The sequence below is a fragment of the Oncorhynchus mykiss genome, chromosome 15 (genome assembly GCF_057628025.1).
Source record: "Oncorhynchus mykiss isolate SJ-2025 chromosome 15, ASM5762802v1, whole genome shotgun sequence".
Lineage (NCBI taxonomy): Eukaryota > Metazoa > Chordata > Actinopteri > Salmoniformes > Salmonidae > Oncorhynchus > Oncorhynchus mykiss.
The window spans coordinates 46,871,526-46,888,141 of record NC_143036.1 but is presented as its reverse complement, the minus strand read 5'-3'; the positions used below and the strand labels follow the sequence as shown (position 1 = coordinate 46,888,141).

The 16,616-nt window shown below is 42.6% G+C and overlaps 1 protein-coding gene across 1 annotated transcript; it reads right to left on the bottom strand.

Moving 5' to 3' along the window:
- Positions 1-10,553: 10,553 nt before the first annotated feature.
- On the bottom strand, positions 10,554-14,754 carry LOC110490104 (beta-crystallin A1-like). The gene is made up of 5 exons (XM_021563274.3): positions 14,706-14,754; positions 13,711-13,906; positions 13,272-13,413; positions 12,647-12,789; positions 10,554-11,177 (listed from the first exon to the last, which is right to left on the bottom strand). Exons 2-5 carry the CDS (start codon positions 13,884-13,886, stop codon positions 11,030-11,032), a joined length of 609 nt encoding a protein of 202 aa, XP_021418949.1. The 5' UTR covers positions 13,887-13,906; positions 14,706-14,754; the 3' UTR covers positions 10,554-11,029.
- Between the last annotated feature and the right edge of the window lie 1,862 nt (positions 14,755-16,616).

Sequence of the window (16,616 nt, the reverse complement as noted above, 5' to 3'; positions counted from 1 at the left end):
AACTCAGTTGTCCTGAGTCTGCACAGAACTGCCAGGACCTTGGATCATAGGGAGACACTCAAGATTTTTTTTTATCCTATGTCTCTTAAAACCTCTTAGAGCTACCCCCCAGTTTTTAAAATTTCCGCCTGAAGACATACCCAAATAGCTCAGGCACAGAACCAAGGATATGCATATTCCTGGTACAATTTGAAAGAAAACACTCTGAAGTTTGTGTAAATGTGAATTGAATGTAGGAGAATATAACACAATAGATCTGGTTTAGATAATACAATGAAAAAAAACCATGTTTCTTTCTTTTTCTTTTTGTATCATCATCTTTAAAATGAACAAGATAAAACAAACATTCAGATAGGATGATGGGGACAATTTCAGGGAAAAACATAAGAGGGCAACAGTACTTGTGCAAAGTTTCAGAATGATAACTTCCAAAATGAGTGTGCTACAGTAAATTTATCATGAAGACACCCAGGTGTCCCACACAAGTAGCCCAAATGTACTCTAGTGGCCAAATTGGTGAAGGTATACATTTTGAAACAAATAACTATATACAAAATACCAAAATGGTATTCTAACACAAAATAACATGCTGTACAGAAACCCAGCCTAAAACCCCAAACAGCAAGCAATGCAGGTGTAAAAGCACGGTGTCTAGGAAAAACTCCCTAGAAAGGCCAAAACCTAGGAAGAAACCTAGAGAGGAACCAGGCTATGAGGGGTGGCCAGTCCTCTTCTGGCTGTGCCGGGTGGAGATTATAACAGAACATGGCTGAGATTTTCAAACGTTCATAGATGACCAGCAGGGTCAAATAATAATAATCACAGTAGTTGTAGAGGATGCAACAGGACAGCACCTCAAGAGTAAATATGAACAGTTTAGGGTTCCATAGCCGCAGGCAGAACTGTTGAAACTGGAACAGCAGCAAGGCCAGGTGGACTGGGGACAGCAAGGAGTCATCATGCCAGGTAGTCCTGACACATGGTCCTAGGGCTCAGGTCCTCCTCCGAGAGAGAAAGAGAGAATTAGAGAGAGCATACTTAAATTCACACAGGACACCGGATAAGACAGAAGAAGTACTCCAGATATAACAAACTGACCCTAGCCCCCCGACACATAAACTACTGCAGCATAAATACTGGAGGCTGAGACAGGAGGGGTCAGGGGACACTGTGGCCCCATCCGATGAGACCCCCGGACAGGGCCAAACAGGCAGGATATAACCCCACCCACTTTGCCAAAGCTCTGCACAATATTGTGCTGCTGATACCAGGTGCCATAGCAGTCTCTTTCTGCTGTAAAGCAGAGGGTCACCAAGCATATGGCGCAGGTGATGGGGGACTTAATTTAGCAAAGAACATAGCGACGCCTCCATGCTGTGCCCTTTTGGCCCTGAGGCACATCCATGCCTGCAGAAATAAATTTGGGCAGATGAACACCACTTGTGGCAGGAGCTGGATGAACCAGCTTCAGTGGGGGATGGACACCTTGGCCCTGGGCGCTGCCATTCGGAGTCAGTGTCACTGTGAAAGAAAATGTTCAGTTAGAATAGTTTCACATTTGAGCCCTGTATCAACAGGTATAATAAACAGATATAGAGTACAGGGAACATAAGGTTGAATATATTATGACAGACCAGCTAGATCTACTGTCTTTATTATATTACAACAGACCAGCTGTGTCTGTCTACTGTCTCCATTTCACTTTGGCCATTGTTGTGGGCCTGCCCTCCCCTCAACTGCCTCAAATAGGCTATTTCATGTAGTTTGGGGTGGGGCAGCAGACATCTCACATTTCATGACATTACATGTTTATATATTGCTTCATTTATATTGTGACATTTCAGCTAGATCTACTGTCTCTATTACATTATGACAGTCCAGCTAGAGCTACTGTCTTTATTATATTACAACAGACCAGCTGTATCTACTGTCAGGCAAATCATTGGAGCACAATGATGTCATTACTTGTTGTCTTCAAATCGGTTTCTTTCAGTCAATCCGTCCTGCGAAATGACCCATCAGGTTTGATTGTGTTACAAACAACCGGTTGATTGCAGTGAAACCAAACATGACTAGAAAAGTCACGTTTTGTGTGGGTTATTTACCTGGATTGTGTCATCGAAAATGGAATGAGACGGAATTCACGACACAAGCAGTTCACAAAATGTTTCGTGTTAGGCTATAAAAACGGATTTTATCAAACAAAAGATAATTCATTGTGTAACAATGAGCATTGGGATTGCAAACAGACGAAGATCGTCAAAGGTAAACAATTTATTTTAATGCAGTTTGTGATTATGTTACGCCTGTGTTGGTTGAAATGGTTGTTTTTTATGGGGCTCTATACTCAGATAATCACATCCGTATTCTTTCGCAGTAAATCCTTTTTTTAATCTGACAACGCAGTTGGATTAGCAATATTCTAGGCTTTCGATAAACGTGAGACACTTGTATTTTCATGAATGTTTAATATGACTATTTAAGTAGCGATCACCGTATGTTGTGGAATTTCAGACCGCTACCGGGTTCCGTGCTCAGAGAGGTTAACACATTCAGGAAAATAGTAATTGCCTCTAAACATTCCAGCTGTCTCTTGGACCCTATTCTAACTAAACTACTTAAAGAGTTACTTGCTGTGCTTTGCCCTCCTACAATGAATATAATAAACGTTCCTTACCCTCTGGATGTGTACCAAACTCACTAAAAGTGGTAATAATAAAGCCCCTCCTGAAAAAGACGTACCTTGACTTGGAAAATGTAATTTTTTTAAAATATCGGCCTATATCGAATCTCCAATTCTTCTAAATGTTTTTTGACAAAGCTGTTGCTCAGAAACTCACTGCCTTCCTGAAGACAAATAATGTATACGAAACGCTCCAGTCTGGTTTTAGATCCCATCATAGTACTGACACCGCACTCGTGAAGGTGGTAAACAACCTTTTAATGGCATCAGACCAAGGTTCTGCATCTGTCCTTGTGCTGCTAGACCTCAGTGCTGCTTTCGACACCGTAGATCACCACATTCTTTAGGAGAGATTGGAAACCCTACTTGGCTTACGCAGACAAGTTCTTGCCTGGATTAGATGTTATCTGTCGGAAAGATATAAGTTCATCTCTGAGGATGGTTTGTTATCTGGCAAATCAATGGTAAATTTTGGTGTTCCTCAAGGTTCCGTTTTAGGACCACTATTGTTTTCACTATATTTTATACCTCTTGGTGATGTGATTCGGAAACACAATGTCAACTTTCACTGCTATGCGGACAACACACCGCTGTATATTTCGATGAAACATGGTGAAGACCCAAAATTGCCCTGGAAGCCTGTGTTTCAGACATAAAAAAGTGGATGGCTGCAAATGTTTTACTTTTAAACTCGGACAAAACAGAGATGCTAGTTCTAGGTCCCAAGAAACAAATAGATCTGCTGTCAGATCTGACAATGAATCTTAATGGTTGTACAGTATTCCCAAATGAAACTGTGAAGAACCTCTGTGTTAATCTGGACCCCGATCTCTCTATTGATGAACCTATAACACATATTTGAAGAGCAGCTTTTTTCCACCTTCATGACATTGCAAAAAGCATAATCTTTTGTCAAAAGATTATGTAGAGAAACAAATACATGCTTTTGCCACTTCAATATTAGACTACTGCAATGCTGTACTCTCCAGACTTGGGCTGATTTCAAGGTTTTACTTCTAACCTACAAGGCATTACATGGACCTGCTTCTACCTATCTCTCCGATTTGGTCTTGCCATACATACCTACACGTATGCTACGGTCACATGCAAGCCTCCTTATTGTTCCTAGAATTTCTAAGTAAACAGCTGGAGGCAGAACTTTCTGCTAAATGTTTATGGAATGGTCTGCCGATCCAAGTCAGAGATTTAGACTCGGTCTCAACTTTTAAGTCTTTACTAAAGACTCATCCTCTCAGTAGATCCTATGATTGAGTGTAGTCTGGCCCAGGGGTGCAAAGGTGAACGGCGAGGCACTGGAGTGATGAACCACCTGTCTCTGCCTGGCCGGCTCCCCTCTCTCTACTGGGATTCTCTGCCTCTAACCCTATTACCTGGACTGTCACTCTCCGATGCTGTCCCTCTTTCTCTCTCTTTCTCTGTCTTTTGCACCTGCTGTCTCAACCTCTGAATGCTTAGCTTTGAAAAGCCAACTGACATTTACTCCTGAGATGCTGACCTGTTGCACCCTCTACAACCACTGGTATTATTATTTGACCCTGATGTTAATTTATGAAGAACGATATGGGCTTAATGGCCATGTACTATTATAATCTCCACCCGACACAGCCAGAAGAGGACTGGCCACCCCTCAAAGCCTGGTTCCTTTAGGTTACCTCCTATGTTCCTGCCTGTCTAGGGAGTTTTTACTAGCCACTGTGCTTCTTCATCTGCATTGCCTGCTCTTTGTTTTTTCTGTTGCTGCTGATGTAAAAGGGGCTTTATAAATACATTTGATTGATTGATTGACTAACACTGAAGACCTAAACTGAGAGAGATACATTTAAAAGTGACTGGTTCAGGTTCCTATGCAGGATTGAGAAGGAGGGATCATACAGGGCCATACACAAAGCAATACTACTCCACTCTGCTCTTAATCTTCCTCTCTTTAGCTCTCTCTCTTATTCCTCTTCTGTCTTACCATTTCTATCCCTGTCTCACTCCCACTTTACCTTTCTCTCTCTCATTCTCTCCCTCCCCTCCTCCCTCTTTCTCCTCATTTTACTGGAAGCTGACACTGATGGACTTCCTGCATTAAGGCTTTTAAGCAATTAGCTCAGTTTTCCATCTCAATTTTCTGTTTCACACCATCTGTCACGAATCCCGCAAGATGGTGCCTCTTCCTGTTCGGGCGGCGCTCAGCGGTCGTCGTCGCCGGCCTACTAGCTGCCACCGATCCCCTTTTCTGTTTCATTTAGTTGTGTCTGATTTGTTGCACCTGTTTCATGTTTAGGTTTGGTTGTTGGCTATTTAAACCCAGTAGGCCCGCCTGCTTCTGTGCGGGCTTGTTTTTCTGTTTATGGTGTTTGATTATTCTTGTGGTTTCTTTTTTCCGATCAGTTTGGTCCTGTTTGTTTGTACTGGGACTTTATGCGCCCTTGTGTGTGTGTGGCGTGACCGTCTCTCTGGTTTTTTTTTTATATTAAAGATCCACATCTTTTGAACTACCCTGCTCTCTGCGCCTGACTCCTGCACTCACTATGTCTTGAAGCCGTGACACCATCTCCTTCTCTTTCATCAACACAAAGACTCTCCCTTATCCTTCCACCTTCTCTCCTACCATCTACATCTTTCTCTTTACTCTGGTCATCTCTATCTCTCTCTCTTCCTTTTCCCCCTCCACCTCTCTTGTTCATTGTCCATTGTTCCATGTCCCCATCCATCTCTTTTGTTCTCTCTCGTTCTCTGTCCTCCTCTCTCCCTTTACCCCCATCTTTCTGTCAGAGCTCAGCCACAGCCCAGTGAGCAAAACTGACTGAGAAGACATATTTTCAACCAGTTTTGAAGTTGAAGACGTCAGTCAGCCACTCTCGCTGAATGTAAGCTTTGTGGATTGAATTACTGGAGAAGGCACTTAGGACTGGGATCCCGAGAGAGAGAGAGAGAGAGAGAGAGAGAGAGAGAGAGAGAGAGAGAGAGAGAGAGAGAGAGAGAGAGAGAGAGAGAGAGAGAGTAGGAGGAAAAACAGACAGAGAGGAAGACAAAGAGCAAGAGAGAGAAGGGCAATTATGTGGACGGAGAGGAGAGGAAAGGAAAGGGAGAGAGAAGAGGGAAGAAATTAAATGAATGAGAGGTGAAAAATGGAGGAGGAGGAGGAGGAAGAGGAGAGCATGCCCCCTATTGGTGGGAAATAAACATGCAGTAGTGGTCTCTGAGACGTCACCAATCAGCAACAGTCTGGTGTCCAGACCAACTAATCAGTTGTCAGATCAAGTATTTTACATATAAAAGGCAAAGGTGGCACATCTACCGAAGAAAATACATGCCCCTAAAGAAAAAGGAGGGTTAGGACACCGAGATGTAGACATTTACAGTGTGGCTTTCGAGTCATCCAGACTGGCTATGCACTGGAGGAGAGAGGAGGGAGAGGAGAGCTTGGTTACTATGGAGAGAAGTTTGACATATACTTTTGGACCATTACAGGGTCTATTCCAAAAAAGAAACAATGACAGATATTTAATAAAGGGCATCAGTATAATTCTACGCCGTCAGTGTGGTTGGTTGTCAATACAGTGCCATGCGAAAGTATTCTGCCCCCTTGAACTTTGCGACCTTTTGCCACATTTCAGGCTTCAAACATAAAGATATAAAACTGTATTTTTTTGTGAAGAATCAACAACAAGTGGGACACAATCATGAAGTGGAACGACATTTATTGGATATTTCAAACTTTTTTAACAAATCAAAAACTGAAATTGAATTGGGCGTGCAAAATTATTCAGCCCCCTTAAGTTAATACTTTGTAGCGCCACCTTTTGCTGCGATTACAGCTGTAAGTCGCTTGGGGTATGTCTCTATTGGTTTTGCACATCGAGAGACTGACATTTTTTCCCATTCCTCCTTGCAAAACAGCTCGAGCTCAGTGAGGTTGGATGGAGAGCATTTGTGAACACCAGTTTTCAGTTCTTTCCACAGATTCTCGATTGGATTCAGGTCTGGACTTTGACTTGGCCATTCTAACACCTGGATATGTTTATTTTTGAACCATTCCATTGTAGATTTTGCTTTATGTTTTGGATCATTGTCTTGTTGGAAGACAAATCTCCGTCCCAGTCTCAGGTCTTTTGCAGACTCCATCAGGTTTTCTTCCAGAATGGTCCTGTATTTGGCTCCATCCATCTTCCCATCAATTTTAACCATCTTCCCTGTCCTTGCTGAAGAAAAGCAGGCCCAAACCATGATGCTGCCACCACCATGTTTGACAGTGGGGATGGTGTGTTCAGCTGTGTTGCTTTTACGCCAAACATAACGTTTTGCATTGTTGCCAAAAAGTTCAATTTTGGTTTCATCTGACCAGAGCACCTTCTTCCACATGTTTGGTGTGTCTCCCAGGTGGCTTGTGGCAAACTTTAAACGACACTTTTTATGGATATCTTTAAAAAATGGCTTTCTTCTTGCCACTCTTCCATAAAGGCCAGATTTGTGCAATATATGACTGATTGTTGTCCTATGGACAGAGTCTCCCACCTCAGCTGTAGATCTCTGCAGTTTTTCCAGAGTGATCATGGGCCTCTTGGCTGCATCTCTGATCAGTCTTCTCCTTGTATGAGCTGAAAGTTTAGAGGGACGGCCAGGTCTTGGTAGATTTGCAGTGGTCTGATACTCCTTCCATTTCAATATTATCGCTTGCACAGTGCTCCTTGGGATGTTTAAAGCTTGGGAAATCTTTTTGTATCCAAATCCGGCTTTAAATTTCTTCACAACAGTATCTCGGATCTGCCTGGTGTGTTCCTTGTTCTTCATGATGCTCTCTGCGCTTTTAACGGACCTCTGAGACTATCACAGTGCAGGTGCATTTATACGGAGACTTGATTACACACAGGTGGATTGTATTTATCATCATTAGTCATTTAGGTCAACATTGGATCATTCAGAGATCCTCACTGAACTTCTGGAGAGAGTTTGCTGCACTGAAAGTAAAGGGGCTGAATAATTTTGCACGCCCAATTTTTCAGTTTTTGATTTGTTAAAAAGGTTTGAAATATCCAATAAATGTCGTTCCACTTCATGATTGTGTCCCACTTGTTGTTGATTCTTCACAAAAAATACAGTTTTATATCTTTATGTTCGAAGCCTGAAATGTGGCAAAAGGTCGCAAAGTTCAAGGGGGCCGAATACTTTCGCAAGTCACTGTACATGCTATGATCTTATATATGAGTTTTTGACTCACAAGTTGGTCATGAGCAGGAACTACCGTTCTAAAACTAATTGTCTAACTCTTCAAACAAATGCTTATCCAAACAGTTACCACCATTGTCACATCATTAAGATGGTGCCAGAGAGGATGGCTGCTGTTTTATGGGCTCTTAACTAACTGTGCTATTTTATTTGTAACTTTTTTTGTACATAATGTTGCTGCTATTGTCTCTTATGACCGAAATGAGCTTTTGGAAATCAGAACAGCGATTACTGACCTTGAACTGGATGAAGAATTTCTCTTTAATGAGTCGGACGAGAGGGTCCTCATCCCAGTCACTTCCAGGACAAAGAGACGGAAGAGGTATTGCTGAATGAGATCGGGGTTCCTTGTGAGAAGTCGCGAAAAGTGGCCAATCTACCTTTGCCATCGGTACTATTGACCAACGTACAATCGCTGGATAATAATTTGGACGAACTTAAAGCACGTATATCCTACCAAAGGGACTGTAAAAAAAACCTGTAATATCTTATGTTTCACCAAGTCGTGGGTGAACGACGACATGAATAACCTACAGCTGGCTGGTTTTACACTGTATCGACAGGATAGAACAGCCGCCTCTGGTAAGACTAGGGGTGGCGGTCTATGTATATTTGTAAACAACAGCTGGTGCATGATATCTAAGGAAGTAGAGAGTTTTCATCTGTATCTTTCATAGCTGTCTATATACCACCACAGACCGAGGCTGGCACTAAGTCCGCACTCAATGAGCTGTATACCGCCATAAGCAAGCAGGAAGATGTTCATCCAGAGGCGGCACTCCTAGTGGCCGGGTAATTTAATGCAGGGACACTTAAATTCTAGACCACCTTTACTCCATACACAGAGACGTGTACAAATCTCTCCCTCGTCCTCCATTTGGCAAATCTGACCCTAATTCTATCCTCCTGATTCCTGCTTACAAGCTCAAAATAAAGCAGGAAGCATCAGTGACTCGGTCATCAAAAAGTGGTCAGGTGAAGCACATGCTAAGCTACAGGACTGTTTTGCTAGCACAGACTATATTATGTTCCAGGATTCATCCGATGTCATTGAGGAGTACACCACATTCGTCACTCGCTTCATCAATAAGTGCATCGATGACGTCATTCCGACGCAACTGTACGTACATACCCCAACCAAAAGCCATGGATTACAGGCAACATTCGCACTGAGCTAAAGGGTAGAGCTTACAAGGAGCGGGACTCTAACCTGGAAGCTTCTAAAAAAAAAACGCAATGCCCCCCGACGAACCATCAAACAGGCAAAGCGTGAATACAGGACTAAGATGGAATTGTACTTCACAGGCTCCGACGCTCGTCGGATGTGGCAGAGCTTGCAAACTATTACAGACTACAAAGGGAAGCACAGCCGAGAGCTGCCCAGTGACACGAGCCTACCAGACATGCTAAATTACTTCTATGCTCGCTTTGAGGCAAGTAACACTAAAACATGCATGAGAGCATCAACTTTTCTGGATGACTATGTGATCACGCTCTCCGCAGCCGATGTGAGTAAGACCTTTAAACAGGTCAACGTTCACAAGGCCGCAGGGCCAGACGGATTACCAGGACATGTTTCCCCCGAGCATGTGCTGATCAATTGGCAAGTGTCTTCACTGACATTTTCAACCACTCGCTGTCTGTGTCTGTAATACCAACATGCTTCACCTACAGTGTTCCTTTAGGGCAATTCTCTGCCTTTAGGGCAATTCTCTGGGTGTACCATGTTACGCGGCAAGGTTTGGATTTTACTCAGATCCAATTTAGACAACTAACTTCACATTTCATCTTTACAAAAACATTATCTTTGATTTGGACATTTTCCCCCCCAACGTACAATCTATAAACATCAAGCATATACTAGGAAAACTCTTAAAGTTACAATGTTTTCTTTATTACCCAAACTCAGTAATGTCATCTAATTACTTTTAGATGACATTACTAAGTTTAGGTAATTCAAATGTAACGTTACTGATTACAATTTTGGACAGGTAAATAATAACTGTAACGGATTACATTTAGAAAGTAACCTGCCCAATCCACAGGAGGTTGGTGGCACCCAAATTAATAATGGCTGGAGCTGAATTAGTGGAATGGTATCAAATACGTGATGCCATTCCAGCCATTATTATGACCAACCCTCCCCTCAGCAGCTTCTACTGACCGAAACCTGCACTCACACATCTTCAGCATAAGCCAAGCTATGTTACATATAGCGGTACTTTTCAGCGCTACAGTAAGTGCTCAATACTCTGTCCGTATGTCCAAACAGCAATACTCTCAGCTATAACTGCATGCTATACCGAAACAGCAGAGTTTGGCTCCGCCACTCCACACAGTGTCCTCGATGCAATGCTTCCCCAACCCAAGAGAACAGGGTTTCCTACCCGGCAAGTGAGTCCTTTCTCACTTGCACCTGCGCAGTTCCCCCCCCCCCCCCCCCCCCCAGTTACCCTAAAGCAGGTGAATGAATAAGTGCTTGGCCGTATGGTCTATAAACTCTGTTTATCAGGGTACTATATTCCCATGTCAAGCCTCATCTGTATCCACCCTCTTTCCCCCATATCTCTGTGTGTGTGCGTGGGAAGTGCTGGACAAACAAACACAGTTACACAACTACAAGCCAGTCATTGTCTTGTTATTCTCTCTTTCTTTTGCTTGTTCTCTTTATTCATCAGTCTCATACAATGTATACCATCACAACTACAGTGACAGGCAATAGTGGTGATTATGATGATGATGATGAAGAAGCTGATGATAATGATGATGTCGTGGACGAAGAGGAGCAAAAGGTTTGGCGTCCAGCCTCTGGGAGGTGTTGAGGATTCATTACTCTTTCTCTCATCTCTGTCATTCCCTGTCTTTCAATTCGTACTTCCTTTGTTTTTCATGATGGTTTAAAAAAATACGTGCCGTGAACATTTGACGTCGCCGGTAAGCACCTGAGGCCCGGCCCGCAATCCTGCCTGGACTAGCTGGACCAGCGGAACCGGGATGGGCGAGGGAGAGGAGGCGGAGTAGAAGGCGGAGTAGTAGGAGAGGGGAGAGAAGAGAGGGAGGAGGAGTAGGAAGTAGAAGAAGAGGAGGAAGGATGAAGAAGGTGTTTCCTGCTCAGTGCTGAATCCTCCTGATAGACTGGATCTGAGGGGTCTGGGCGTGGGAGCCAAACTCACGGTAACACTTGTACTCTCCTCCGTGGCAGTCACACTCCATGATGTACTGGTGGCCACGGTAGCCGGGGAACTGGTAGCACACAAAGCTAGAGGGAGAGAAGAGAACAGGTCAATCAGATACACTGTTACTGTGAGGTAAGTCAGAGTGGGCCATGGGAATGAGGATGAGAATCAACTTGGCAATAGGACAGAGTATTGCAGGCAATAAACGTGTGAAAATGATTACAGTGTAGTGTATTATTGGAATGGCAGCTTCAGGTTTGAAATGATAAAGGTTGGCCAGCTATAGTAGTGCAGTAGAAGTAGTAGTGGTATTGGTATTAGTGTAGTAGTAGTAGTAGTAGTAGTAGTAGTAGTGGTAGTAATATTGGTATTAGTGTAGTAGTAGTAGTAGTAGTAGTAGTAGTGGTAGTATTGGTATTAGTGTTGTATTAGTAGTAGTAGTAGTGGTATTGGTATTAGTGTTGTATTAGTAGTAGTGCAGAAGTGGTGGTGGTAGTAGTAGTAGTAGTAGTAGTGGTAGTAGTATTGGTATTAGTGTTGTATTAGTAGTAGTAGTGGTATTGGTATTAGTGTTGTATTAGTAGTAGTGCAGAAGTGGTGGTGGTAGTAGTAGTAGTAGTAGTGGTAGAAGTATTGGCATTAGTGTAGTAGTAGGTAGTAGTAGTAGTGCAGTAGTGGTAGTAGTGGTATTAGTGTAGTAGTAGTAATAGTAGTAGTAGTAGTAGTAGTGGTAGTAGTGGTATTAGTGTAGTAGTAGTAGTAGCAGTAGTAGTGGTAGTATTGATATTAGAGTGTAGTAGTAGTAGTAGTGCAGTAGTTGTAGTAGTATTGGTATTAGTGTAGTAGTAGTGCAGTAGTAGTAGTGGTAGTAATGGTATTAGTGTAGTAGTAGTAATAGGAGTGTAGTCGGTAGTAGTAGTAGTAGTAGTAGTAGTAGTACTAGTAGTAGTGGTGTTTAGTAGTATTAGTGTAGAAGTAGTAGTAGTATTAGTGTTATAGTATTAGTATTATTAGTAGTGTAGTAGTATTAGCAGTAGTGTTGTAGTAGTTGTTGTAGTGTTGTTGTAGTAGTAGTGTTGTAGTTGTTGTAGTGTAGTAGAAGTAACAGGCATTACTGGTAGTAGAGATTGGTCTGTGTCAGTAGTGTACTAGTAGTAGTAGTAGTAGAAGTAACAGTCATTATTAGCAGTAGAGATTGGTCTGTGTCAGTAGTGTACTAGTAGTAGTAGCAGTAGAAGTAACAGTCATTATTAGCAGTAGAGATTGGTCTGTGTCAGTAGTGTACTAGTAGTAGTAGTAGTAGTAGTAGTAGTAGTAGTAGTAGTAGTAGTAGTAACAGTCATTATTAGCAGTAGAGATTGGTCTGTGTCAGTAGTGTACTAGTAGTAGTAGTACAAGTAGTAGTAGAGTGGTAGTAGTATTTCAGTTGTAGTTAAAGCTGAGTGAGTAGATGGTTCAGCTGCAATTGTGCACTTGTAGTAATAGCAGAAATAGCAGTGGTAGTATATTTAGCGTGAAGTGGCAGTGTCCCTGTCATGGCATTAGTACTTACGCTCCGCTCTGGATGTGCATGGATCCAACCTCGTTGTTGAACCAGCCCATGGCCTGCAGGGAGGGGTAGTCATCACACATCTCAAACTGGCGACCAATCATGTTCTCCTTTTCATAGATGGTCATACGGGACTCCTTGTGGCTCTGAGAGAGAGAGAGAGAGAGAGAGAGAGAGAGAGAGAGAGAGAGAGAGAGAGAGAGAGAGAGAGAGAGAGAGAGAGAGAGAGAAAGAGAGAGAGAAGGGATGAAGAGAGAGACATATTAAACAGCAGTTTACATTATTATAGTATTTCATGTATTGTTATCGATAATTGAATGTATCATAAGGTTATACAATATTATGCAATGTAAGTAATCTGGTAACCTTTGCATGATAATGTCATAGAATGTTATGTTGTCTTGAGTTGTTATAGTAAAGGTAATGCAATGTGATTTGATGCATTGTAGATAATGTTGATAATGATAATAATGTGATGATCCATGATAATGTGGGATGGGATAGCATTGTATGCTGTAAGGTTCCCTATATAGGCTACTACTTTTGACCAGTGCCCTAAGGGCCCTGGTCAAAAGTAGTGCAGTATATAGGGAATAGGGTGCCATATTGGATGCATTTAAGGGCTCACAGCGGAGCAGATGGGTCTGAACGAGATCATCCTCTCGATGCGGTAGGAGTTGCTGCCGCTGTAGGCCTCAAAACGGGGGTAGTCTCCCTTCTCCAGGACAAACTGCTGGCCACAGAAACTGGAGTGCTCATACCCAACCCAGCTAGAGGGAGGCAAAAAGAGGGATACAGGGAAGGAATGTTGGAGGGAGAGAAAGGGAGATGGAAAGAGAGAAATAGTGATGGAGAGAGATGTAATGAAAGAGAGGGCGATGTAGGGAGAAAGAAAGGAAGGTAGGGAGAGAGAAAGAAAGAGAGAAATTACAGAAGAGATAACTAAGGAGCGAGAGAAAGATTAGTCAGTGCCCAGTGCAATAATGGCTGACATTGGCTCATGTTAGCCTGCTGGAAAACCTCACCTAAGTCTTCCATGTTTTGGGAAAAGTTTTGGGACTACTTACGCTCCACACTCGACCTTCAGGGAGCGGATGTTCTCCATGCCACACTCCATGATGTTCTGGCAGCAGGCAGTGAACTCCATACGCTTTCCCTGGAAGTACTCCTGGTCGTACACTGTGATCTTCCATGGGCCCATGGGCATGGGGTTCACAGGGTTCATTGGGTTGGTCAGAGCCATTATGTCCTTCTGTCTCAGTGCTGAAATGGAGAGAGATAGGAGAGAGGGATACAGAGGGAGATATTAACTGAACATATAAATAATTAAGTTAATTCTTGACCAAAACATTTTTTTTATGCCTACACCAAGAAATCCCACCCTGCCTTGAAGCTCCCAGTGAATGGCCCATCGCCTTTGGTCCCCTGACCAGTAGCTACAGAACAACACAGTTCAATGAACCTTTAGGTAAAGCCTCAGACAGACGTGTGCAGGACGCCTGACCAGCTCTATACACCAGGCTCTCCCTGTTAATCTGCTGCTCTACCAAAGCCCTGGTAAGCTCTTTTAAACAAACAGAGTGATCTATGCATGATGACCAGTCATACCACCGCACTGAAGCTCCCGGTCATCATAGCCTCAATGGTTCTCAGACTATTCTATACCACTCCACCTCAACTGAAGCCTTTCAAATAATAGTATTCTCATCCTCCAAACAAGATAAAACAAAAACGTATCCTGCTACTAACAGTCTAACAACTCCCAGTCACCACTGGTTCCAGACCCATCATTTGGGAAACATTATTTTATAGTCCCCTGTTCTAAAAGCCCTGCGAAGCTCTATCACACAGACAAATAGAAATCTATGGGCCGGTTTCCGGGACCCAGATCAAGCCTTACGTCTTTAAAAAAAACATGCTCAATGGAGAATCTCCAATCAAATAACTTTGTGGTTCATCACTATTTGATAAACATAAAGCTATGATCAGATCAGATCTATCCAAACATAGGAGTAAATGAAATCTATTAGATAAACATGAAGCTATCTGCCAGCAGACCTACCTAAAACGTAAGCTGTGTGTTTCGCAGGGTTCCACTAAGCGCTCTGCCAGGGAGGTGTGTGTGTGGGTATATATACACACCTTCGGGGCTAGGGGGTCGGCCACACCTACTTCACTGTCAGCACTTTGCTTTGGGATCCATTGTTACTGGGCCTGAGCCTTCCTGATACACACACACACGCGCACGCACGAACACACAGAGACCAATACAGAGACACACAGACACCAATATAGACACCGTACATACGGTGAAACAAATACACCTACTGTATAGGACATAATTAAGTAATAAGACCCAAAGGGGGTGTTATATATTGGCCATGGCTAAGAGCTGTACTTAGGCACATGGCTTTGATTTATGTCATGCCTGGATAAAGCCCTTAGCTATATTGATACCTTATTGATATTATAAACCGGTTACCAACACAATTACAACATTAAATAAGTATTTTTGCATCATACCCATCATATAATGTCTTATATGCACTCAGTGGCTAGTTTATTAGGTACACCACCCAGTTCATGAAAATTATTAGCTCCTACAGACTGTCACGTGGCCTTAGCTTGCTATATAAAGCAGGCAGACAGGCATCGAGGCATTCAGTTACTGTTCGATTGAACGTTAGAATGGGCAAAACGAGTGACCTAAGTGAATTTGAGCGTGGTATGAACTTATGTGCCAGGTGCGCAGGGGCCAGTATCTCAGAAACGTCTGGCTTCCTGGGCTTTTCACGCACAACATTGTCTAAGGTTTACAGAGAATGGTGTGACAAACAAAAAACATCCAGTCCTCTGTGCGATAACAGATCGCTGATGAGAGAGGAAAGAATTGTGCAAGCTAAGACGTGGGCCACAAATGGGCAAATAACAGAGCAGTACAACAGTGGTTGGCAGAAAGGCATCTCGGAACACACAACTTGCTTGTCCTTGTCAAGGATGGGCTATTGGAGCAGATGACCACACCGGGTCCCACTCCTATCAGCTAAAAACAAGAAGAAGTGGCTCCAGTGGGCACGCCATCACCAACACTGGACAATTGAGGAGTTGAAAAACATTGCCTGGTCCGACAAATCCCGGTGTCTGTTGCGTCACACTGATGCCAGAGTGAAAAAATAAAATGTAAATAAAAATAAAAAATGTGAATGGACCATGATTCAATAAAATGTCAGCTATGGGAATCGTATAAAAAGGAGAAAGTGATGTAAAAGAAGAACCTTTCGAGCCATGGATACAGAGCTGTCCTCCTCTGCAGCAATGTTACATACTTTAGATGACATTCGGAAGAGCGTTGTCAATTATGTTGCTTACTGTTTACATAAGCCTTGTTCTTTGGTTTGTGATGTAAAATAGTGTACAGTATAGTTAAGTATGTACCTAATGATAGGCCTTCACCATTTCAGTTGTAGGCAGAAGCTCTTTAGAGATGAGATGATGACTTGAAATTAAATTATAAACTCATCAAATAATGCAAATATTTTATTAAGGTAAGGAAATGTGAAAAGTGAATAACTTCTGGTTAATAAGTGATAGTATTAATTGTTTTATCCAGTGTTGTTACAGCACTCAACCCACATAATGTATAGTGCATTTTAATGCATTTAAAAAAATTATGGAACCAAAACCGAATGTATGTTTTGTTCTTGTCTACATGCTTGTGTATGTACACTTGTCTGTCCTTCTAAGTAAATTCACTGATGTGCTATAAGCGATGACGGACTGTCTTGAAATAGTTTCTACTATGCCTGAGGCAGAGCAATTTTCCATTTCAGCTCCTTTTCCTTTTTCTTTTTTACAATTAATCTAAATGAACATGAATTGTGGCGTTGCCATTATTTCCATGTACGTTACAGTATTGCCCGTCCATACGTAGGCAGGGCAGGCATGCTGTGTCTGGTGCAAAGGGAGAGCAGAA